This window comes from Genypterus blacodes, unplaced genomic scaffold (genome assembly GCF_046128005.1).
Source record: "Genypterus blacodes isolate CSIRO-AG114 ecotype Tasmania unplaced genomic scaffold, CSIRO-AGI_Gbla_v1 ptg000015l_1, whole genome shotgun sequence".
In the NCBI taxonomy this organism is placed as follows: domain Eukaryota; kingdom Metazoa; phylum Chordata; class Actinopteri; order Ophidiiformes; family Ophidiidae; genus Genypterus; species Genypterus blacodes.
Genome location: NW_027466829.1, coordinates 429,210 through 456,422, shown reverse-complemented (window position 1 = coordinate 456,422; position 27,213 = coordinate 429,210). Strand labels below are relative to the sequence as shown.

The 27,213-nt window shown below is 48.8% G+C and overlaps 1 protein-coding gene across 1 annotated transcript in view; it reads right to left on the bottom strand.

Moving 5' to 3' along the window:
• The window catches only part of brsk2a (BR serine/threonine kinase 2a), a 122,379-nt gene that overhangs the window by 42,775 nt on the left and 52,391 nt on the right, over positions 1-27,213 (bottom strand). Inside the window, exon 2 of the mRNA XM_076138805.1 lies at positions 8,518-8,612. Coding sequence (XP_075994920.1) covers positions 8,518-8,612 — 95 coding nt within the window. The remainder of the gene's footprint in view (positions 1-8,517; positions 8,613-27,213) is intronic.

Genomic DNA, 27,213 nt, shown 5'->3' with positions numbered 1-27,213 from the left:
GATGCCACGGTGAAGTGGAAGCCGTGAAAAGGAAGGAAAGGAAGCGAGTGGAGGATGAGTAATGATAACCTACTTCAGACGTCACGCGGTAATTCATGCAGACGGTGATAATGAGGTAACAGTGATTCGCTCGCCTCGCTAATCATCCTCCTCGCGCCGAGACGTGGCCCGAGTCGCTGACACGGGAGTCTCGTCAATAGTCAGTCAGGAGATCGAGTCGATACGGAGGAGACGGCCGGGGTTCGGTGGGGAACCGGTCGGTCAACTGAAACGTCAATTAGCCCAGCTGCAAAATAAAAGTTTGGAAATGTGTTAAGAATAGCTGTAATGATCTAATCGGCAGGGATTCGTCTCGTCTCTGTGCTTAATTAGGCCGGCGTGTGCAACTCTCTGACACGTGAGAAGGCAAGTCTATTGCTCTGATGGTGCTGTGCGCGAATATAAATGTACGCCCGCGCCCCGGCGAGACCCGCGTGCGGAAACACACAACGTGTGCGTGTTCGCGTGTGTGTACGTGTGTGTTATTGAGCGTTGGCACATCGGAGTCATTAGCAGACAATCCCCGCCGGGTTGCAGATGAAGGAGTTGATGAAGCTAAGTGTCTCGCTGTACATGTTCAACACACTGGCCGTGCAGAACCAAATTAACATCAAGATGCGTTTAAAGGCAGTAACGCTGCCAAGCCGAGGCCGACCTCCCCATTTATTTGCGACGGCTAAAAGCAGCACGTTTGGGCCTGATTAACAAATTGATCGACTCTATGAATAATGTTCAGCACTTGTGGAAAGCAATTTATCAGCATAATGAAGAAATAAGAAAATGTGATGATCTCTTTTTAGCCCTCAACTACATCACTAGAGTGAACTTTATTCTGCCTCATTGTCTCTCCGCTGCCTCGTTGCTCTTTCATAGAGACTTCCAGTGTCACTTTACAAGGCTATTTTCTTTCAAAAACCCCTTGTGTGACTGACGTGTGTGCAGCACGCATGTGGCTGACGAATGACAGGTAATTTTTTGGGGCCCTCATTTCCATGTTGCATCTGGCTCGTAACCATCGCAATCCTTCAAACTGGCACGCGGCTCAAGCTATCGTGTCCGTAAAGCTGTGATGTGCCCAACAACCCTGTCTGCACAATGTGGGACGAGATGAGACACACACACATACACATTGATTCTGAGAACAGAGACTGGATAAGAATGTTAACTTTCAGCTGGCATCACTATTTTAACTCACGTTCACACATTCTCACACCTGTCTCATCCGTCTAGGGAAGGCAACACATCCATTAAGATGTGATGTGTTGCCAGATATGAGGGGGAATACAGGTTAATGTGCGCAAATCTGCAGGAGGTTGGGTTCAGATCTCAGTCTCTCAGCTGTAGACGGGCTGGCACGCATGCATGAGATTTAATCAGCCCACAAATTGTTATTTTTTAAAAACAAATAAGGATGAAGGCACGCAGCAGCGATGAAACACTGAGGCTCTCACAACTTAATGACCTGTCACATCCTAATGCAAGCAGATATCCTTATCCAAAAACAAGACCGTAAAAGTGTCCTAACAATCCTCTAACAGCTAATCTACTTGTCTTTGGACTGTGGGATGAAGCCAGAGTACTCGGAGGAAAGCCTCACACACACACACACACACACACACACACACACACACACACAGTGGGAATATGCTAAATCCACACTGAAAGGCTCCAAACATTTGAATTTTGTTTGAAAAGCCACTTTGCATGTGTGCATTTGTCAGGTTTATTGAAGTCTCAGGAGAATACATCTGATTTAGCCAATATAGAGTAAAAGCTCAGTGGGGAAAAAGGTTCAGGTGGCAGTGTTACGCTGCGTTCCAATTAAGGCGGCGCCGTGTAAAAACATGATAAGGATGTGAAAGGATGTGGATGTAAAAATGGAGGTCGGAGAGTTACATTTTACGTGGGAATTTCATGTACCGACCCACTTACTGGTCCCTATTCCGCTTCAACAAGGACAAAGACGGTTGCAGCACTGGCTAAAAAACACACAACACACTTCAGAGGGTCCAAAGATGATATCAGGAGTCAGGAGATCCCAGAGCAAAACAAAGAAATAGGAAGAGCAAACAAAAGAAAGCTCAACTTTGAAGGGGAAATGTGTGGCTCTCTATATGGCGGCGCTCCACTTAAGCGTAGACAAATGGATAAAACGTCTCCGGCACTCACGAAAGGAAATGCATCAAACCATAAGCGACACCAAAGCGCCGACAACAACAACAGAAACAATCACGTTTTCTCATCTATCACATCTCCCCCACATCACAGAGGCTGCGGGCTTTGAAGAGGAGGAACGCGCTCTGTCGTTTTAGACATCTGTCTGTCCCCCGTCGAGCTCGGCGGGGGCTCAGTCTACATCGCGTGTTTTGTTATCTTCCATTTCCATTATTTTTGTCTCGATAAGAAGCCGGAGAGGTAAAAAATCAGCCGGGCGCTGTGTGCGTTTGATGAGCTCGCCTTGCGTCTCTCTATGATGTCGCCGAAACTAACAGCCGGAGACATGTAAAAGACAATGTTTGGTGTCTTCAGTCAATGGGATTTAGCATTTGGGGAACGGGATGAGACGCCTGAGCTGACATCTCGGCACCGCCTCCAAACATCTTGTAGGTGGAATCGAGTACGCGGCATTTCCATCTCAAAATGTCCCCGGCGACAGTCGATGAAGACAGGGAGAGGAAAAACTGGATGTGCATTGATTTCAGGGGGGGAGGGTGGAAACCAAATTAGGATGCAGAAAGACGAGTGACCCGTATATTGACTGGACACAGACAATGGGCTTTCGAAAGGCCCGTTTCAGAATAATACGCTATTATTCAGGTCCTGGTAAACAAGGCGAAGCAGCAAAGCGCCGCGTCGTCTGTTCCTTCCATCGATACGCGCTCAGAAAGTCTAGCATTTCTGCCTTGACCCGGTCCGGCGAAATAAGCGGCAGATTCTCAAAAACGATTATTCCAATAATGCAGAATCTGACATTTGGGATGAAATGGTGGTCGGGCAGACACAGGAGCGAGGGGGGGGCGGGGGGCGGAGGGAGTGAGGGGGAGGCAGACAAACGGTGCGAGAGCTAAGAAGGTAATTGTAGCCTCGCAGCGCAGTCGGGCTGTTAAGATCAAACTGTGTTCTAAGCCCTGCCTGCTGGCTCGGCGCCATACAAAGCTGATGGATCAGCGCGCAGGGGCAAAGGCATATGAAAGCCATTACTCTGCGTTTACGCCGCCACACGACACACACACACACACACTCACAGACACACACACAGATACCGGAGCGAGAAAAGGCAAAGGCAGACACAGAAATACACACAAGATAAAGTTAAAAGAAGAGGTGTGTGAGTGTGTGTGTTTGTGCAAGTGTGTGTGTTGGGGGCATTTCTATTTCCCGCCCACTCGCGGCAACACAGACACGAGAGAGAACGGACGATCTATAACCATTAGGAGCAAAGAGGAGAGACGGAGGAGAGAGAACGCAACGACAGCGTCACAGAGGTGTCGGGGTAACGACATTAGACCTTTGTGTGATTCATCTGCGGCCGTGGCAACCTGCTCCCCGCCCCTCCACCCCAACCCGCCCTCCCGCCCCAAAACTCTGTCAGCTCGCATGTTCAACTTTTATCCCTCACTTTCCCATCTCCTCAGTTCTGAAACATCATTTCGGTGTAACTTTGGCTTCTCTGCTCGTAGAAGAGAGAGAGACAGAGAGAGAAATGGCGAAACGAAATATCAGTGAGACGGATTTACACCGCATGATCATAAACAATGGTGCTCCGTGCCTTGTTGGGTGATGCCCGGCTTAGCTGTAGCAAAGCCGCCTCGTTCTCGACTCGTGCCTGCGCTGCCCTCAGCCGAGCTCTTCAATTATTTGCTTCAGGGGGCAATTATTTCAGCTTCTGCACACTCAACTTCTATCTCTCTCTCACACAGACACACACACACACACACACACACACACACAGACAGTTCTCATCTGAAATGTTATGATTGACATCAAGGACAGATTGGGCGAGGCAGAGACGCTCTCAATACAGGCGAGCTACGTAGTGTAGTATATATTCATGTATATTTCACATAACATCCACCCTAAGTTCCTCATCTTTTCTCATTTTCTACAAGTCTATCTCTCTCTCTCTCTCTCTCTCTCTCTCGGCTGGAACAGCAGAAGGCCTTTGAAGTCGCGCCGCTTCGGGAAGAGAGGGAGAGAGAGTCACTCTGGCTAATTAGTCGTCCCCGTCCCAACTCGCTAGGCCCGCAGGGACAAACCGAGCGGGCGACAACACCAACTACTGTCCTACCAGCCGCCCCGACGCTAGCGACAGACAGGGCGCACCCTGTGATAGCCGCTATGGCGCCGCTAGCAACAGTTCAACTGTTACACTAAAACTTTTGATCAGAGGGAAGTCGCTCCATTCAGCATAACGGGAGATAATACTGTGCTCCCTAACACACACACACACGCACACACACCACATTACTGCGACAACTTCACACTCTTTCAAAGGCGCGGCGTGTGCTTCAGGTCAAGAGCGGGCGCAACATCGTGAAAGTAACTAACGACGGTTGCAAACAAGTCCTCTAAAGGTGAGCCACGTTAGGTTACGGTGCCAATTAACACCTGTCAGCTCGCCATATTCATCTTTGCCGACCTCTCCCGGGCCGTCGCCGTTGCTTTCCCAGCTCCCCCAAAATCCACTCTGACCCCGGCAATTACAGAGCTGTCAGCCTGCTGAGTGTTTCCTTAAGCGGTTGTTTATGTTTGTATTCTGTTATCAAGGAGCAGGGAAGCAGAGGCAGTTTAGTCTTATGTGCAAAATCAATTTCTAACACTAGTGTTTGTTGGGGGATAGGTGTTATAAATACAGGAGCTGACCCCCGACTCTTTGAGCGCAAGAAAACAAAGAGAATATTCCTCAGTGGATAAATATTACATTACTGCTTTACATCAACACCGCGTCTGTCACATTCAACCTTTCCAGCAGCTGCCGTCATGATTTGAATCTCAGAGTCTCATCTGCGATGGCGTGTACGGACGGGCGAGGATGAAAACACGCAGAGAGACAGGAAATCTGACATTTTACAGTCGCTGCACAAGTACGAAAACAAGAAGTATCTGAGGAGATGGTGGAATAAAACACAATCGGCACGAAAAGGAAACCAGAAATACAAGACTAGGCGCGGTCACGTCCAAGCTTCAAGCGAGCCCTGGGGACGGCGGAGAGCATCTGGTGGGAGGACACCAGTGACCTACAGGGAGCGTGGGGACGTAAGAGGTGTGAGAGAGAGAAACGATAAAACCAGAAGGGCGAAAACTCTGAGCTGGAATCAGTGAAAGATTAAAGGCTGCGAGAGCAAGACGAGTCGCTCGCCCGTAACCGGGGAGAAAAGGAAGAATAAGGACGAGAAAAGAGAGAAAAGACGCCGTGAGCCCGCTGAGTCAAACGTGTCCTGCAGCCCAGAGAGGAAGCGAGGAGCGAGCAGTGGTACAGAAATGTTAAGCAAGCCCCTCGAGATGCCACACACACACAACACACGCCACACACACAAAACTGTACACGACTACACATTGTTGGTTCTGCACGTCGCATCGTATCTGCTCTGATCCCTCTGTTGGGTTTGGCCTCAGCAGCAGTGACTGCACACACACACACACACACACACACTGTCACACGTGCACAGTGTGTGTATGCTCTCTGTGGGGTTTTCTGGCATCATGACACATGACACAGAGACACTTTCCATTTTGTTGTGTTTATAACTCATCCAACATCATCTTGTTCTGTGCTTGGACATGCACAAAGACCCTCCACCGTGAGTCCAGGCTCACACACTTACCCCAGACAATTAAAGTCTTCCTCGCCCACAGTGGGCTGTGGGCTTAACACTTCAATACCGGTTATGTAAAGTTCACCAGGCAGCGGGTGGAGGATAGACCTCACTGCCAGATCGCCCGTGCAATTTATTCCACCGGGCTCTTCATCTCCTCAGACCCCTGACTCGCAGGGCCATTCAGGGGGACGGACGCCACGGACACGGGGTGACGTGGCTCACTGAGGACGCGTTCGTGCACATGCATATAAGTGTGTGTGAATGAGTGTGAGACACGCTCATGAACTTGTATGAGCGTGTGTGTGTGTGTGTGTGTGTGTGTGTGTGTGTGTGTGTGTGTGTGTGTGTGTGTGTGTGTGTGTGTGTGTGTGTGTGTGTGTGTGTGTGTGTCGTCAGCAGTGTGGCACACACCTGTCCCGGACAGTCAGATTCTCCCCTAATGGCACCGTGGGGACCTGGCACATTAGCATATTAAAAGGTGACATTTCCCAGTGTGAGCTATGCAGCAGAGTGCAGCACCATCACCCTGACAGCCTGACAGCCACGTGGGCCGGACAGAGGACAGACAGGCACACAGACAGGCAGAGTGTGAACAGCAGAACTATGGGGATACTGGAAAAATGGGAATATGGATTGCAATCAGAGAGTTCCTGTCCAGCCACAAGCAGACGCTCCAGTATGGTCACAGATGCTGTTTGTCCATTTCAAAGAGAACCTTGACCTGACCGAGACGCTCTGGGCATAAGGGTTAAACGTGTAAGCAAATGTGACAAAAGCACAATATAATATAAGAAAATGTGGCAATACAAGAAATTGTCAAAAGTCATTTTCCACTCACTGGCAATCCACAGGCATTTTATAGTAATTCAGATTCTTACTTATTTTCTTTTGTTGTATTTATTTATGCAAACTTGTTTGACACATTCTCTGACTCTTCCACTGACTTGCCAAGGGACTACAGAAGTAAATAAACAATAAATAGAATAGAATTATAATTTGGCATTTAAGAGTGATTCTGAACAAATGAGTGTTTACTTCTGCAGCTCACACACACACACACACAACCACACACTGCCATACTCACACTCCCCTGCTGGCAGAGCGCTCGAGTCAAAAATAGTGGTTGGTTCTAATTTTTGTCATCTATGCCAAACTTAATATTGTATCACTTTAAGGGGAACTCTACTGCCTGTGCGGCTCCGCAGGAAAGTCAAATCCTATTGACACATATATGAACACACACACACACACACACACACAGACACACTAGAAGCTGTAGGACCTGAGAGAAGAGACCCACTGGCTCCAGTAATTAGGTCTGTACTGCAGTTTCAGCAGAAGCTTCGCCGCTGTCGGAAACCTGTCAGTGTTTGGCGTCTGTTACTATAATTCCTCTCCGCTGGACAGCACAAATGTGGAACACAACTGGTTGGGGATAATATCCAGGCAACCTTCCTCTCTCCTGTCAGAACGGGGAAAAAATGGTCCCAGCAACTACGACTATTAATACTTGTGTCAGAGCAGAGGAGGCAGGACCGACCGCTCTCCTCCTGTTGGAAAACGCTTGACTCATCGTTGAGCCGAATACGAGGTTATAGAGAGAGTGAGAGAGAGATTAAGAGTGAGAGTGAGAGAGAGTCCTGGAGAAACAGAAACAATGACGCAGCGAGAAACTGATAAACGCTAACTGCTCATCGAACGGCAACATTCAACTCCAACAACGCTGCAACAGAAGTGAATTCCATTGACGGATAATCTGTAGGGTTAGAGAAGACACACACTCCATGCCCTGTGCCCTGTCCTGTCCTGTGAAAGAAAATTACAGGTTGTAGCCTCTTGTCATACTCTGTCTTCCTGCTCGCTTCTCCTTTTTCAACAACCGTTAAATCAACACGAGGGCCAATTAGAGCTAAATCTGCAGAAGACTGCCAATACTGAAGCAGGCACTAAATAAGGCGACCCGCCAGGAGCGTTTGGATGCCGAAAACAACAACAACTATTCACTCCTGGAGCTGAAATAGTCTGTGTGGCTGATGTGAGAAATTATAAATGGGAGAGCGTCAGTCAGAGGATTCCAAAATGATTGTAGTTAGAGGAAATTGTTGCATTGCCACAAAGTCAGGAGTCAAACAGAGGCAAACCATTGAGTTACACACCGGAGAGGAATGATAATGGAAGCGTTAAACTCACTCAATCCCAATCGCTCTGTCCTTCACCAGGCTGATTATTATGTAGATCAGTCATAGCCAAACATTTCACAGTAAATACTCAAAATCTTGGAATCCAGTCAAACAGACTTTTTGTCGGTCTGCTGCCTCTTCAGATTTGAGTGATTTGCCTTTATTGGATATTTTACACGCTGTTTTCAAAGAGACAAAAATGTGAATGATGGCTTCAATCCAATATCAGCACTTGTTTCTTCACTCACATATAATTGCCTGCGTTTGGAGGAATTTGGGGTTTCTTCAAATGCTCTGTATGTACAAGTGCCTTGAGATGAACTTTGATGTGATTCGGCGCTAAGTAAATAAAGTTGAATAGAGTTGAATCGCAAAATCCAGCAGAGACGATCCGGACAGGAGAAGGCGAGACGTTAAAGTGGAACAATGACACTTTCCGGAGCGACGTCCCCCCCAGAGCGCTCGAGCTGTGATCTTACCTTCATTAGTACCGATTCGCTGAGCTTCTCGCGGTTGACGATCTTGATGGCGACTTTCTGGCACGTTACGCAGTGGACACCCAGCTTGACCAATCCTGCAAAACAAAACAAAAAAGGGAAATGTCTGTTAGGTCAAACGGGACACACACACACGCTGTGAAGACGAGCGCACACGAGGCTTTGATTGCATTCAAACTGCTTTGTGGTGGACAGTGTAATAGTGTATTGATGAAACTGTTTGTGCAGAATAACGTGCGTGGGCCAGATTGATGTAAAACGGGTCTCGACCTCATGTACGGAAACGTTTCTAATGACTTTTAATGCGGTGACGATTCCTTAAACAAACTGCCCGTGGGGTTTATTTGAGTCATAAAGGCTGTAAGCGAGAGGCCCATTTGTGTTATTGATTCCTATAACGGAGTGAACAGCTGTAATGCAGCCGTGTTGACTCGGCTAAAACAGACAATAAAAGAAAAAATCCAAATGTGAATGACTGAATGAGACGTGCTGCTGTTGACTGGCAGGGGCTGGAAAACGACACGAATGAAGAAACAACACACACCTAATGTAAATTCAGGCTGCGACATGACAGCGGGATTTACCTCAGCGGTCAAATTGGAGCTGAGCACATTTAGACACCCGGGTGTTCATTTCACAGCCACACACACAGCCGACGCCTCTGCCGCCTCGCTAAATGTCACTGGGTGGTCGAGTACAAACAATGTCAATTACAAAAGTGTGTGCGCCTGTGTGTGTGTGTGTGTGTGTGTGTGTGTGGGGAATACCTCACTTGTGTGTACAATTACAGTGGAGTGGCGGTGTGTGTCCGTTTTATACAGGGCAGCCATGACAACAGCACAAATCTATTTTCTGCCAGGGACAATAGAGCTGCACACACACACACACAATAAAGACATTTCACTGGATGGATGACTTAGTGGAACACACACACACACACACACACACACACAGAGCAGCTCTTTCATATTGATCTCCCCTATGGACCTGTGGTACCGCGGGGATCTGTCGGCCACAGGCAATGATTTTCAACTTTATGAAGACGTTGAAGTGGAACGATGAGGTTGTGCTGGGATGCTGTGAATCCCTGGCAGGCTGCCCGTCTGGTCTTTAACTTGATGGCATAGATGACGACGGTGGGAAAAACATAATGAGCGTTGCACATAATAATGCGCACAAGGAAAGACGCGGGGTCGTACGCGGGCTCCCGTCTCACTTGCCCTCGCATTCTGTCGCCGCACAGCAGAGAGAGGAGAGTAAATGGGGTTTGAGTAGGCGGCGGCGTCGATACGATGGAAGCATCAAGGAGGAGAGAGAGAGAGAGAGAGAGAGAGACAGAGAGAGATCACAGGAGGTGGAGGGAAAAGTAACGAGAGATTGAGAGTAGGGGACGGCGCATTATTCAAATGGCAGGTCACAGATAATTAAGCAATAATGGAGAGCGGAGTGTGGGAGTCGAGGGGCCGCGGGGGACAAGAGAGAATGGACTGGTACAAGAAGGTACAGTACATAATGCACACGGAGGAGGAGGAGGAGGAGAGGAGGCATTAGAGAGACAGACGGGGGGGAGAGAGAGAGAAAGAGAGATGGGATGGGGGGGCACTAGTAGAGTTTGTGGAGGAACAGACAAACCCATTAAGGTCTATGATGGTAATCATATGTTAATGGCTGCTATAGAGACGCTCATAAGTCACCATAAACACATTAAAGGGGAAATATCCGCCTGCAAACACATGAAAAGTTAACCGCATTATTGGCCTCCCGATCCATCTCATCACCGGGGCGGTGGAAAGAGGGCACATTAGCACAAAAAGGGGACTTATGCAAATGAGGCCCAGATGGCGATTTTACAGCCGTCATATTTGTGTAGATAAGAATGAACTCTGAGGAGGAGGAGGAAGCAGAGTACATAACACACACACAGAGCAGACACGGATCTCTTTCATGTCACACACACACGCCGACCTGATACGTCTCTATTACACAGAAAATGTAAAACGCCGCTTTAAACGTCCGCCTCACAAATGGACTCGGGCCTGACTGATGCGGCTTTGTTACACTTAACCACGGTGATAACACACACGGTGCGTACAGTATTTAAGGGAAAACACCCCTCGTTTGTCAGCGCCGCACAGAGCGGCGACGCACTTTGATGTAGATTTGTTCTATCTGGTCAAATTACCGTCGGTTTTGCCGTTTGATGCGACTCGGCGGTGGTGAAACCGAAAGCCGAGAGCTGCAATAAATCTTCACTTCTGATCGTTTCTGAGTCCCTCTCCACCTCTAATGAGATCAAATCCCCGCTGATACGGTGTTGGTTCATACTTAGGAGTGATCTCTCCCCACATAATATCCTCATATCCATAATATCCCAGTGTACGCCTTCCTACTTGAAACGTGTTCCATTAAAAACATTCTCACTCTGTCGTGATATCTTATTAACCTCTGCCTCGCCGTGTTCCCAGACCCAACCGGCCCTTTGGATCTAATCTCCTGTAATAGGGGCGATAACCTGATTGCCGCTGTGCCCCCTTCACCTGTCTGTAACAACGCCCCTGAGGGTGGTTCCTTGCAGGCTCCTGGCCCAGGGGCGGGATTGGCGAGGCTGGAGGAAGTGTGTGTTTTTAGAGAGACGCGTGGGGAGACGGCGGCATCGGCCTCGAGCGGGTTTGGCGGCGCGGAGGAGGAAGACGAGGGCTTTGAACGCAGCTTCAAATGTAAAAGGCTTTGACCGAGGATGAAAGGGCCACGGAGAGAATACAGAGAAGATTACAGCGGCAGTTGCCCTGGTGTGTGTGTGTGTGTGTGTGTGTGTGTGTGTGTGTGTGTGTGTGTGTGTGTGTGTGTGTGTGTGAGGAGCGGGGGGGGGAGCAGTCCTTTAACAAGCTAATATATTTACTGGACTGGGGGTACTCACAAGAGCGCTGGAATTGTCTCAAACAGGGGTCAGCTTTTCATTAACACTCTCTCTCACACACACACCCACACACACACACTCAGGATGTGCCAGTGACCCGAGCTTGCCACACCACTGAATCAGCAAGTGCATCGATCACTTCTCTCCTTCACCCTCCTCCAGGATCAATAGCATCAAACGCTTTCGCCTTCACAACAATGTCAGAATAATGGCTCCGGCCTTATGGACTGACCCCCGGCCTCCACGCCGCCTCTGTAACTCCTCGGTTTCCATGCGCCTCTGTGATTAATGATCTGACTTGGAAAGGGAGCGCTGGAGGAAGACATGGGAATGAGGAACTTTGCAAGGTCTGCTGCTCGGCGAGCGTCGGGAGCTGACGGCTTCAAAGTCATGCTTTCAATCATCGCCCCCCCCCCCCCCCCTGCGCCGGCTTTCACGGGCCAGAGCGGCATAAATAAAGTTCCTCAAAGAAGTGAATGATGGTAGAGTTGATTGCGTCGTTGTAAGTATTCATCGGCAGCTACTTTAAAGCGAGGAAGGGAGGAAAAAAGAGAGAGAGAACTGTACCTATTGACAAAAGCAATGAATAACCGCCGAGAAACACGACCATAAAGCAAAAGCTCATCAATGGAAACAGTTACTCCACATCAAGAACTCATTAACACGTGTGGAGGAGTGCAGCGTCAGCAGCAGAGCGGCCAGAACTTCACAGAAAGGAGAAGAGGAGGAAGAAGAAGAAGGAGGAGAAGAAGAGGGAGAAGAAGGAGAAGAAGACTCTGCTCTCGCTTCTGGCTCCTCTGCTTTGTTGTGCCTTGTGTCAGCGCCGATTTGATAATGAGCTTTTTGTCTCGACTCATTGTGCCCAAGTGATGAACGAGCTGACGTCTGTCCTGACAAACATCTCTGTCAGACGTCACAGAGCATTCATCACGGCTTCATGTACCACTTTAACGTTTTTGATTCATTAATGAGCTCCCAGAATGCTCTTGTGGACATGTTAATGTCTGCCAGCACTTTGTCTTCCCTTGCTGATGTTTACCCGGGAAACTTTGTCTCCTTTGCGCGTGTTAACTTGTGGGAGCTCCTCCTGTTCCAGTTTCCAAAACATGCTGATGTGCGGTCGATTCATCATCGGGCGCCGCTGGACACCCAGGAAGTAAGAGGTGGGAGAGGAGAAGGACCCTAACTGCGAGCCTGATTTCCCCAGCCATCGATCTGACGGAGAAAAGGAAACCAAGGATCACAGGAGGAGAAGAAGAACACCCCGCTTCTGTTTTTCCCTTTATATGACTCTCCACCTGCTCACCACGTTCGCACAGACACAAACACACACACACACTACTTCCAGCTGTATGTTCCGCACAGCAGTGGCGCCCGTGCTGTTAAACATCATTAACGGGTAGCTTAATTTCCATCTGGAGGAGCGAGGAAGAGGAAGAGGGAGAGGAGAGAAGGTAACAGAGATGTCTCCACCAGCACTCCTTTCTTTTAAACTTGATCTTCCTGAAGCCCTGAGCCGATGCTGGCAGATGCTAGCAGCTTACACTGGCTTAGCTTTCCCTCCCCGAGGCGTCGGCTCTGAGAAGCTGGTTGCCCTTAGGCACATGATCTGTGAGCTGCTTTGCTCTTCCGCCGCAGACTCCGTGTGGAGGTTAAGGCTCTGCTCTGGGATCAGCGTTTAAAAAGGAAACACAAAGCGCCGGTGGAGCTTTACTCCCCCCGGTCACCGCTGGTCCTACGGAGAGCCCCTGCAGCAGGGCGTGGGAACCCCCTTCAACCGCAGCAAAGGACGCGTTCGGATCCGTCAATGAGTGTGTGAGCGTGTCAGGTGGATTACAATCGTTAACTGTCAGAAATTTGAGCTTCCACAATCAACAAACCTCTTCAACGCCTGTGTACAGCTTACAGGTTTGCTGCCACATCAGAACTAAAACAATAAAACATCAAACAGCTCAAATCACCAGCTGACCTTGACACTTTGGCTGTCACCCTCAGCTGTTTCCCTCCGTCCAAACATCTCCCACCTTGTTGTCCAGTTACTGAGTGTACTCGTCCTCCCCTCTTCTCTCTCTCTCTCTCTCGCTCTCTGTGCCATAAAATGCTTTGCCCTCGTTCTCTCTCTCTCTCTCTCTCTCTCTCTCTCTGCCCGTCAGTGTTTTCTGAATCACATCCCCTCTCCTCTACTCCATCAACAGAGCAGAAGAGGGATTATAGCAGCAGAGAGATGTTGAGTCATACTGAGCAGGACGGAGAAAACATGGCAAAAATCAATGCTACAACAATGCTCTCTCTCTCTCCCTCTCTCTCTCTACTCATTCACTACATCTCTGTCCGTCTCCTCCATTCCTGTATATCCTCATTCACTCTCTTCCCCATCTTCAGTCAGCTCCAACGTTCTAAACTCGACCGTTGAGCAGCAGTAACGACGCAGACGACAGCTTCGTTTTGAGGCGTTTACTTTCATTTACTTCCCAGAACCAAACAGCGGGGGTGAAGGGAAGTTGTTATTCAAGTGTGTGTTCCCCTCCGAGACACTCTGAAGTTTAAGATTAGGTGCCTTGATCTTCTGATCTTTGGATACTGATCGAGTAGCAGCGAGATCGATGACATTTGAATCGTAGGACAAAAACGATGAAGGCGTAATCAATCTCTTCAATTTGCAGCCTGGTCCAAGTTTTAGCTCTTAGCCTCCAGCTAAGTTCCAGACAACAATGTGTGGGCCTTCTGTTTACATTTAATGCAAGATTAACTTTTTATAAACCTCAACACACACACACACACACACGGGCACATGTATTTGCTACAATACCGCTTGGTTACACAAACACCAGGGCCGATCCCAAAGAGCCTTGGGGTTGAGTGATCTGTACAGCAGCCAGCTTTGGCTCGCTGATCGTGTTTGTGTATTTGTGTGTGGCCGTGTGTATTTGTTTTCTGTTTAGCTTATTTGTTGGGCGGGAGGGGAAAGCCAGATCCATACCCCGGCCTGCTCTTACGTAACCCCAGATAGGCTCCAGGTTTGCAACAGGGCAATAAAGTGCTCAACGGCTCAAGGCAGCATGTATTTGTGTATTTTTTCCACATCCAGAAAAACACTGTGAGGGCTGATTCGGAGCGTTGCCAAAGACTCGGTGACTAAGCGATACACTTTGTTATCTAACAAGCTCACTGACTGACACACACACACACACACACACACACACACACACACACTCCTCTCTCTATCAGCCTCTCGTATAGTTTAGATATCTTGCTCACGAACTGGGAATCACAAAAACTGCGAGCACACTTTTACCGCCAGCCTCATTCTTCATGGGCACACAATAATAACAGTGATACTCAGGTCTGCCATATAACCGCATCCCCAGTTTATCCCTGTGGTAAAGCTATATTACAGTGAGTATATATAACTGAACTTGCAGCTCTGCAAATAAAACGCAAGGGAGAACTTTTGGGGGAGATTTTTATGTTCCATTTCCAGGCGAGCTTCACATTAAGTGGACTGGAGTCATCGGTGTGTTCGCTGCTCTGAAGCTCTCCGCCAGGATGTCGGCGCGGATTCTTAATATTCCAAATTCTGAGCGGATGTGACTGCAGGGTCAGGGCACGGAGCCGAGCGAGAGGGGCTGTCAGAGAAATGTTTAGCCCGGAACCCCTCGTGGGTAATGGGTGTGAATGAAGACACGGCGGGCGGATATGAGAAGGAACAGAGGAGGGAAAAAGCCACGACAGCGAGGTCAGAGACGGGGAGATGGAAAAATCCTGCTCGGGACAGACGAGGAGGGAGGCTGAGAGAGACATAAAGTCAAAACATGAAGAGGAAGTGGAGCCTGGGAGGGCGGGGCATGGAGACTCAGATCTATTTTTAATGCCTCTGACTGGGAGTGAGCAAAAGGAATGTATAATTACACCCTCATGAATAATGCAAGAAGGCTTCTTTTAATTAGCCACACTAGGCCCAATGCAGCAGCCGCAGCAGGCGGGACAAACACACACACACACTCGCCAGCACACTCTCACTTATCTTTATACATACCTATACATGCAAACTGGCAAATTTCCTCAGAAAAGATGCCACCTGCATGCATATGGGCATCATTGTGACACACACACACACACACACACACACACACACACACACACACACACACCCTAGGGAGATGGGAGTCAAATGAAGAGGCGAAACAAGCAGCCTGGGAGTGGAGGCTCCACCGTCTGATGGTTTCATATTCACGGCGAGAGGAGAGACTAGATAGCAAGCAGAGAGCTGCACACTGTCATGAGTTAGATAACCTCCAGTATAACAACATGAATTATTAAACATCCGACTGGATAATATAACAAAAACTCCCTGTAACATCGCAATAACACACACACACACACACACACACACACACACACACACACACACACACACACACACACACACACACACACACACACACACACACACACACACACACACACACACACACACACACACACACACACACACACACACACACACACACACACACACACACGCGCGCCGTAGAAAAAAGGCCGATTGCGCGGGCGGGAAAGGCTGAGGGAATCTGACTCGGAGATGCACTCAATCAAACCTCTCTCATCTATAATTCAGCTTGAGTTATTTCATTAATTAACAGTGTTTGGGTCGTCTCTGCCACATCTTCATTATCAAACATGGATCAAACCGAAACAGACCCACACCGAGACGAGACCTCATCAACCCCTCTTAATGACCGCCCCTCTTCTGAATGGAGATTGAAACGGACGCAACGCGGGAAAACTCGACGAGACCTCGCCGCACATCAAGAGGAGGCAGGAAGTTGGATCCAAGTTGGAACGACGGATGAAGGCAGGATGTTATTTGGTTATCTGGCAACTCCGCTTCTCTCCCCGTCTTCAGAGCCTTAATTTGTAAGCCAATTTGAAGCTGGCAAAGACGGGTGCGAGTATGCGAGAGGATATTGGATGTAATGCGACGTATCACTCTATCCTGGATTGCTGATTGGAGTTTAATTGGCAGCGAGGGACCGCTGGATTCCCAGTGCGGGGCGCAGTGAAGGACGTCGACGGGATCGCAAGGGAGGGAGAATGAGTCTCGCTGCGAGGACGAATCGCCCGCACCCACTCAAACACTCGCAAGGCTGAAAGACGACCAAGCCGACCAAATCATTCAGATACGAGACCTGGACCTTGAACTGTCTTTAACTCAGTTTGACATTCGGTCCCGTCGTGAATATCAGAGTAAGAAAATAACAACAGGAAGCACGAAAACTGTAATTATGGCCGATATGCACTCTGTAATGGCGACAAGGTCATCGCTTTATGTACCGACAGTATGTACAGCTTGTTTGAGTGGTGGGGGGGCCGCCTCCTGCTGTGACGGAGATATACACACACAGTCCCTAATGAAAAAGGCATAAGGCAGGAAAACACACATCTTCGCACACACTCTGCACAATCCTTCACCCCTGTTCTTTGGAGGATAGAAGCAACACAGAAGACGGACCGAGCGCCAAAGCTTCACCACGAGATGAAAAACAAAAACACAAAAACACTGGAAACGGTAAAGAACCAGCTTATGTGAGCGCTTGTTTGTGAGCAATGGAAAGCAATGGGCCGGATCAGATTCTCACGGTTTTCCCTCCGTTACCAAATCAAAACTAAAAACAAAAAGATTCCACCACACGCAAAACGGCAGAAACGGGCGCGATGCAGCTGCTGGAAATCCTTCTGACAAAGCACGCAGCTGTCTGACTTTACACGCAGGGTGATTTATTTCATCCAACGTCCCTGGCACTCTGCATGAAAGCACATTAATTAGAAAAAAGAAAAGAAAAAGAAACACCCAAAATGTTCTGGCTTCATCGGTATTCTCAAAGATTGAAAAAGACTTGCAGCTTTTGTCCGCTGGAATCACAGGAAGGTGAATAGAACTGCATGTGTTGATCAAGTGACAGACGTCGTTCCATATAAGGATATACAACACCAGCAGAAAAAACAACTATACCATCATTTATTCCACTTCACCATGGACACTTAGCGAACCGTAGCTGGTTGCGTAACAACCTAAAGCGCCGATCCGAGCGGAACGTGTATGAGGAGGAGTTTGACCGGAGGGCGGCGAGCTGGTAGGGAGGAGTGAAGCGCGCCAGGAGTTGAGGGGATGTGTCGGGGGTGGGACGGCGTGCTGTTAACTACCCTGGCAGCCATTGTTGGGAGCTGTTGACGTCTCTCTGGAGGAGCCGGGGATAATTTGAGCGACTCTTCTGGCCAAATCAATGTGGCAGCCACCAGCTAGCTCATTACCCGAGCCGCCGCCGCATCTCAATGAGGCGGCCGGGGAATTTCTATTAGGCCGCATCCCCTCCGTGCCCCCCCCCCCCCCCCCCCCGTTGGCTCCACTTCCTCTATCATCTTCAGTTTGTCCCCGTTCCCTCTCCCCAGTCAATCAGTCACTCCTCCTTGCCACTCAATCTTCCCTTGTTTTTGTTGCTTCCTACAAGTCGCTCTCTCCTCTGCGACCCTCCACCCCCGCTCTCTCTCTCTCTCTCTCTCTCTCTCTCTCTCTCTCTCTCTCTCTCTCTCTCTCTCTCTCTCTCTCTCTCTCTCTCTCTCTCTCCTCTCTCTCTCTCTCTCTCTCTCTCTCTCTCTCTCTCTCTCTCTCTCTCTCTCTCTCTCTCTCTCTCTCTTCTCTCTCTCTCTCTCTCTCTCTCTCTCTCTCTCTCTCTCTCTCTCTCCCTCCCCCCATGGGGACGCGTGGGGGCGAAGGGGGGTTGGCCCTGCTGTTGCATCATGCCTTTCCCACATGACAAAAGCTGTATGTGTGTGTACCAAATTGCAATAGACAAAAGGCCAAAATGTTATTTTTTAAAAACGACAAAAAGAAGGAAACAAGGCCCACTCTGTGTACACTACTGCATATGTAGTGTGTTCGTGTGTGTGTGTGCGCAGGTGTGTGATGGGAGTGAGTAACATCCTTACTGCTGAATGGAAATGGAAACACTCCTGGAGAAACGCCAGCCCACACATTGGCTGCTTTCTCAGAGTGTGTGCTCACGTCAGAGGGCTTGGAACGCTGCCTAGTGTACACATACACATACACACACTTATGTACCAGGCTAAAGAGTCCTTTTCGTGTCGGACTTCTGCAAAGGCAAAGATACATCAAATGAAAGAGGAGGAGTAAAGAACTGTGTGTTTTAATAGAGGAATAAATTGAAAATGCCAGCGGGCGAGGAGATAAAAAAAAAAGGATACATGAAGGGAGATAAAGAAAAGATGGAAAAAGATGGAAAGATGGACAGAGAGAGAGCACAACATGTATTCCACCACCGGGGAAAGAGAGAGGGAAAGAGAGAGGGAAAGAGAGAGAGAGAGAGAGAGAGAGAGAGAGAGAGAGAGAGAGAGAGAGAGAGAGAGAGAGAGAGAGAGAGAAGAGACAGCTGTTCAACACCACTTCAGGGGGCTTTTACTCTGATGTCTCCCTGTCACCACATACAGAACCGCTGGAGGAGAAACAAGCCAAGAACTTGAGTACCCCACGCATAAGGGACACACACACACACCCGTGCACACACACACACACACACACAGAAACACAGTAATGAATATCTGGGTCCTCCGCTCCTCCCTCGGTCCATTTCCCTCACTCCAACCGCTGAAACCAACCAACCTAAAGGGACACAAACAGCACTTCATCACTTCAGATCCTATATCCCCCCCTCTGTGATGATACATAATGATCAGCTTCAGATAGGTGCTTCAGGATTCCCGACTCGGCCCCTCTGCAGCATTAGAAAACTCTGAACATTTACCATCCAGAGTAACATTACGGTGGAACGTAGCCGCTCTGGCAGCAGACATTAGAGGCTTTCTCGTCTTTAAATACTGTGATATATTCTGTAAAAAAGCCCACACTATTATGTAAACCAGCGCAGGGAGGTCCAACACTAACATTAATCCATTAATTACATTAGCTTGGGTATCAGACTGCAATATAAAGCCACAGCACCTATTAATCTGAGGAAACGGTGTGAGAGCAAAGGCTTTATGTACAAAACACGCAGTAATATGACTAATCAATACTCCCCCGTACTGATTAATCAGTCTACTCTGCATTATGTCATCATTAGAGTTAGCTGCTTTGTCCCCTGAATCACTTTCAGAGACACCTTGTGTTGTCTCGTCGGTCTCGGCGTGGAAAATACTGCAGTCATTAAAATGATAATGATACAGTCAGAGCGGCTGACGACGTATTGATCAGGCACCAACCCTCCCCCTCCTGTGTGACACTTCACACTGAGGCACTGCAGGAGTGTTTGTTCGCGTCCGTCCTTGTGTTGTCGGTTTAGTGCCTGTGTGTGTGTGTGGGGATGGATGTATGACCGGCAATAACACAAGAGATCAACCACTGGAGGTACAGACGTAAGAATTGCTCCAAAAGCTCCCAAAGCACGGTCCATTTCATTAAGTGAGGATGTCACACACACACCTACACCCACACACACACACACACAGTGTATCAATGCAGTGTCGGTGCACAGCGGAGGCATTAGTCATGTTGGCGGTGCTGATGATGGCTTTTATATATCATGTTAATGCTCATGAAGCTGTCACGGGAGCCTTGCAGAGATGTGAGGGATCCCTGACATGCTTATAACATGTTGTACATCACCGGACCGGCGTGTGTGTCCTGGCATAACGACTATGAATGAGTGTGTCACAGTGGCGTGATGCATGTTGCCCTTAACCTGTGATGGATGTGTGTGTGTGGGGGGGCTCGCACACGCAACATCGCTCAACAGCCAAAGACAGAAACACGGATGTGACGAGGTGTCTTATCAGTCAATGTCAGAGAGCCGTCCTTCGCCGTAGTGAGGGCTCGTGACGGGGAAGATCGAGTTTTGACCGGAGCAATTGCCGCGTTCATTCCCCGGGCTCGTCCTTCGCCGAATGAAGAGATGTAACCTCCATGCATGTCTAAGCAGCGGCTGCCAGTCAGGATGTCAGGGGGACTGATGGACAATCCTTTCAGCCGCAGTCAGGTTTGAGTGGGGCGGGTCAAGGGCTCTACTAGTGGCTCGATGGGTCAGTGGGGGGGTTGCTATGGCGACACTATGGAGACACGGGAGAGGAGGTTGATGACGGCCGCAGATGGGTGGTCCAAGCACCAACAAAACAAGGGGAAATGTGTGAGTGTGTGAGTGTATTATGGTTTGTTTTTTAGGTATGCACAATAAAATGTGGAAACGGCTCTCATCGGCGGTGTGTGTATGTGTGTCTGTATTTATAAGTGTGTGTGTCCCTGGCCTCTGCACTGCTGTGGTAATGAGAAATACAACACACCATAACCACCTTCAACATTCAGATGCTGTACATGGAGAGTTCAGGGGACCACTCAGGGTCGCACACACACACACACACACACACACACACACACACACACACACACACACACACACACACACACACACACACACACACACACACACACACACACACACACACACACACACACACACACACACACACACACACACACACACACACACACACACACACACACACACACACACACACAACCAGTGGTGCAAATAGCCTAATAACTATAGCTCAGTGCAGGGCTCAAGTGCTGTTAGGGAGGGACAGGAAGAGCAGAGAGACTGTGAGTAAGAGGAGATTACAGTCTGAGGAGTAGTGCACGCGCGCATGCACACACAGACACACAGACACACAGACACACAGGCACACACACACACACACACAAACACAGGGCATCTCAGAAATTAGGCTTTGAAGCTCCATCACTAGTTTTTACTTGTTTGAGCTGCAGAATGAGACAGACCGGCTGGAGGAGGGGAGGATAAGGGGAGCAGGTGAGGGGCACAGATGGGGTTTTAGGTTTCAGTACCAGCTCCATCCAGGAGGGGCCTCTCTTTCACCTGCACTTTTGGTTGTTTTTTTTGTCCCCTGTACCCCTATCTACCCCGCTCTCTCTCTCTCTCTCTCTCTCTCTCTCTCCTTCTCTTTCATTTACGGTCGTGTAACTTCTCGTCAAATCTCACAACCCTATACATTTCACACAATGACTCCTTGCATCTCTCTATACAGCTTCTTCTGCTTGGAGTAGGACTACAGGGTGAGAAAAGAACAGTGAGAGTGAGGGGAAAAATGCATATGCTGAAAAATATCTGTATGCATAAATATGGACACACACACACACACACACACACACACACACACACACACACACACACACACACACACACACACACACACACACACACACACACACACACACACACACACCAGAAAGTAGCTGATCCATAGAGTGAGCGAGATCCTGACACTTGTGAGGAGCCGGCGCTGTTGTTGCTAGGAGAGCAGAGAGCTGGGAGTGTGGGAGCAGAGGATAAGGATGATGAGGAGGAGGAGGGTGGGGTCGGATGAGGAGGTGAGGAGGGCTGATGGAGAGACGTTTGGACGGAAGGAGCGAGAAAGAGACGGCGGCGCGGGAAGTACAGGAGCCCCCGTCGATTAGAGGACGGAGGCGCGGCGAGCAGTGCAGAGAGGAAGCTCCACCTCCCCCTCCTCTCTTGTAATGTCAGTGATTTCACATGCCATCACCTCACTGCAGAGCGCTGCTCCAATCCATCTCACACACTCACATGCACCTTCACACGCGCGCACACACACACCAGGGCAGCAAGCATAGCCTTGGCCAATGAGGAGGAAATATGGAGAAGCAGAGAGAGGAATGACACAAAAAAGAGGGCAGCAGGGATTGAACACTGAGAGCAGAGTGAGGATAATGAATTCAAATAGAATGTTTGAAGAGAAACAAATCAGAAGCTAATTGAGTCGTGAGAAATGAAAGCCAAGAGAAATGAGGGATGAGAACACAGAGGAGTGGTTACGCTGATGTTCTATTGACGACTCCGGCTGTCAACACATCCTCCGAGCGCCATAGCAACCGTACCCCAAAGCCCAGCAGGAAGCCACGGTGATGAGCGGACCACCGGCACTTCATCCTGCCAGACGCCCGCTGAGACGAGGCTACACGCGTAAATGGACAAGCTCACCTCCATAGTGTGTGTGTGTAGGGAAGTCTGAGAGATCCAATTACGTGCAATCTGATCTATGTGATGTTATGGTCCAAGTTCTGGATGTAATTACCGAAGCCACGTGTCACTAATTCAAACCAATTCTCCAAAATAACACATTTACGCACAGATATTCAAACATTTAACGGCAATCTTTCCTTCCATTAGGAAAAGAGTGAGACTTGTTTACTTTATGAGCTGGCTGTGTGTTTTGTAAAAGAAAACAACAAAAAAGAAGCAGGGCTCGGCAGAAATGAAATGATCTGAGCACACACACACATGCACACACACCTGGTGCTGTCAGCCTTGACATCTTCGGGACTGATTCACAGTGATTTTTATCAGGTAATTGCATCATTTTTCCCTCAATTATCCCAAGTCAGACTGTGCTTTGGTAAGCAGAATTATTACTGTTGGTTTTCTGCTGCGGTCACCAAGGAGCTCCGGCTGTCCACACGCACACACACAATCAACACAAGCAAGCACGAGTGTACCTGAAAAAGAATGAACAACTATACAACAGAAAGTAAGGTGTTCTTCCTGGTGTTGATGTTTGTTCTGGGTGTGTTATGAAACCATGATTTATTAATATACAGTAGCCGGCTGGGTCTTACCTGGTGTAGTAGGAGAAAAGAAGGGCATGGAGATGAATTGTTGTGGTTCCATCCGGGGACGAGAGAGAGGGAGGCAGAAAGAGAGAGAGGGAGAAAGAGCTGTTGTTAGTGACATGTTGCATTCGCTGAATATTTATAACACAAACGACACTCGGCCATATTGATTAGCTGTGATTACGGCGGGTTGAGGTGCGTTTACCCTCCGTTACCTCCCTGCCAATCAACTCTTATCTCCTCTCCTCTGCCAAACTACCTGCTCTGACAGTCCCTCATCCCCCTACAAAGCATACCTCATCTCAACACACTCACACACGTACCCAGACACACATCTTCCAAAATATAAACCCGGCTGTTTACCAAGCCAGAGAATCCCGAACGGAATCACATTTTTGCCTTTCAAAGGCCCGTTTGAAGTCTCTGCACAGATGTTGCCTTTTTCTATGTCAGAGCTTCTTCCTCCATCTCACTCTGCACCGTGTCACACTCCTTCGCTTCGCTCTCAAAACTTCCTCATCCCTCCATCTACGTCCCCGCGATCACAGCCCGAAAGTTTCCTCCGACGCAAGGAGCGTTTCTTGAAAAGTTGACGGTGTTGCGCGGTGTCGGCGAAGGGTGGAGGAAAGGAAGCCGGCATGATGAACCCATGAAAAGACGTGTTTACGCACACACACACACACGGCAAACGCACGCAAACACACACACATAACCCGCTGTATCAACACTTTCGCTGTGTTGTGACAGGCAAAGAAATGTACTCGTCTCTATTCAGACAAGTATGACTGTGCACAAAAACATAAACACAACTTGCCTCTGCGTCACGTTGCGCCGCCATTTTGAATTTCTGATTACCTCCACCGGCTCCGACTTTGGCTCATTTGTCACAAACTTTCACAGGTAGAAGTAAGACAACAATCCCATCTTTGTTTCTTTGGGTTATTTCTCACCGTTTTGCACCAATTTGCTGCCAAAGTTAAGATGGTGTGGTTTGTTGTACAAAACGAACGTCTGTTTGCAAAGAAAGTCAGCAAAACAGACGACCTGATGGTGGCGCCATTACAACAACACTGACGCTTTTGTCCATAACTTAACAAAACTCGTGTCTAGCATTTCTACCTTTCTATTTAAATGGCACAGAGATGGATCGCGGTCGCCAGGGTGTTCGCTGTACAGTACAGCAACACTCTTAAATGATATACAGTACATTTCCCTGGCCTATAAAACCTATTTCACATGAGTAGGGTCAGCTGTAAAAACCAGGGCTCGGGCAGCAGGAGCGATGGTGTCAGGAGGTTTATGACCTAAACAACCGTGGGGCCTCTCTATAGCTGTCACGCTCGGGGCTCTTGTACAATGTCACTCCACCGTTATAGGTTAACGGTGTGGTGTCGATAGGCTTTTATGACCTTTCTTATCTGTCCCAAGGGCAGAAGCTTGGAGGAGGCTGGAGGAGACGAGCCAGAGATACAGCCCAGTTGGGGGAGAAGGGAGGGAGGGGAGAGAGGAAAAAGCCAGAAAACCGCTGCTGAGAGGATGAGTGGAGGAAGAAGAGGAGAAAGAGAGAGAGGGAAAATGAAAGGCCCTTGCCAGCAGAGAGAAAAGAGAATCATTCATCCCCCCCGCTCCTCCTGCATGAGCGATGTGCGTTACGATACTGACAGAGTGAAATGAGGCCAGCTTTGATTACGCCTCTCTCCTCCATTAAAATGGAGCTGCGCATCACACACACGCGTATAATATTCTGCGCGAACAAACGCGGGGCGGATGTGGGCCGCTGTGTAACGCAGTAAAGAACAAAGGCGGCGGTTGAAACGCTTCCGACAGGAGCTAATGGCAATATTAGTAGTTCTGGCCTGTGGAAGGAGGGGAAGGACTATACCGGCGCTAATTAAAAGAAGAGAGGCTTTCTGTGATTGAACAGTGTGTGCGCAGTGTGTGTGTGTCTGTTTGTGTTGGAAGGTGGCGGGTGGAAAGAAGAGAGGGAGTCAGAATTAGAAGTGAAGAAAACAAAAGAGGTAGACACGCTGTGGAAGGCTACAAACATGGAGACAGCGGACGAGTGGGCGGAATGTTAACGGTGTTTTGTGTGAAAACGTGTGTGTGTGTGTGTGTGCCAGTATGTGTGTAAACGTGCTGAGTATCTAAACGTCTGCGCTGGTGACGTCTGAAGCTGGTGTGTCACTTTATGAAACAAAGTTGCTCATATGTAAGTTTGATCCGGCTGCAAAGTTCTTTAGAAACACACACACACACGCACACACACACCCAGGTACACATAGAACCCTTACAACAACACCATTACTGTCCAAGGTGATGTGGTACTTTAAGTACAAAAGGACAAAAAGGACATTTCCCCCAGATTCTTTCCTGGGAGTTCCATTTATTGTGGCGATTCCCCTCGCAGCAGGCCGCCGCCATCACACTCGGCCTGTCAGTGGCCTCATTGTGTGAGAAAGCATTGATTTGTCCAGAAACATAAAGCTTTATGGAGTCAGGACAGAGAGCTGCGGGCTGTCCAGTTTTCACCGACAGGCTGTGTGTGTATGTGTTTGACAGGAATTGTGGGGAAGTCTCATGTTGGCTTTGGTTACCAGCTTCAACAACAACAACAACAGCAGCAGCACATTGTGTGTCTGTATATCTGGAACCACAACAGAAATTAATGAAACCACAAGAGTGGAAAATAGCTCTCCATCTCCCTCCCTCCCCCCTTTCTCTCTCCCCCTCCCTCTCTCTCTCTCCCTCTCTCCCTCTCTCCCTCTCTCCCTCTCTCATCATCCATTTACCCGTGATGCGTGATGAAGTTTTGTCTACTTACAGATGCCAAAACTCCGCCGCCTGCTCTGCTTGTGAACGCATCGCTTTGTCTTTCTCATCTCACCCTTCATTTCCTCCTGCACCCCCATCCCCTCTCTCACATGCCCATCTTCCTCCCCCATTTCCTTTCACTTACTCTTCCCGGCCTCACTCTGACCATCGGATTGCTGTTCCTGCGTCTCTTGAGCCTTGCTGTGTGCTGTTGCCATGGAGAATGGGAGGGGAGGTCAGCAGGCCGGCTTTTGACCTGAGCTGAGCGGACCCGTGGCGAGAACGCAAGACAACATTCAAGACAACAATGTACTGTGTTTACAATCTTATCCCTTGTTTTGACTGTTGCAGTGCAGGACTATATACAAGAGTTACAGTACATGTGGGGAAAGAGGAGTGTGTATGTGTGTGTGTGTGTGTAGAAAAGCCTAAATCAGTTTCTTTGGGTCCAGCTCCGCCTCACCCGAGATGAGATACCTGACCTGAATCACCAGCATCTGATTGGTCCAGCCTCAGGTGCATCCCACTGAACATCCTGCACAACACCACAGGGACTTGGGATTCCCTCCTCAGCCACACACACACATGCGCACACACACTCACACTCACACGCACAGACACACACACACACAGACACACGCACACACACACAGACACATGGCGGCACACAAAACAGACTTTTTAAGAAGAAGCAGGCATCTGCAGGAGATGCGCATAAATCAATGGACAGACTCATAAGCAAACACCTGCACAAACAGCAACACACTCCCACTCAGCTTGTGCTCCCTCCTCATCTGTTGCACTGGGTAATACACACACACACACACACACACACACACAGAAAACTAGATTTTTCTTCCTCCTACTTTTGTCTCCTTTGTTTGTACCGCATCTGTCTGCATTTTATGAAGCTGATTAACTGCTTTCTACCAGCAGGTTCACACAACAGATAAAGGCCGGAAAGGGAGACAATCCACAGGTGTGCGTGTGTGTGTGTTTGTGTGCATACAGATATAGCGGGATGTTGCAGGACCATTGCTTCTGTCTCCATCGATATGTGACTTTATGTTTTACTTTGTGAAATGCAGAAGACGGCAAAGTGTGTCTGATCAGGTTTGGGGACTAACGCGATCACTAAATTTGACGAGATTCACAGTGTGTTGCAGCGAACTAATTCCCCCGACTCAGCCACCATATAACACATAATGTTCCCCGCTATGATTCTGGGTTA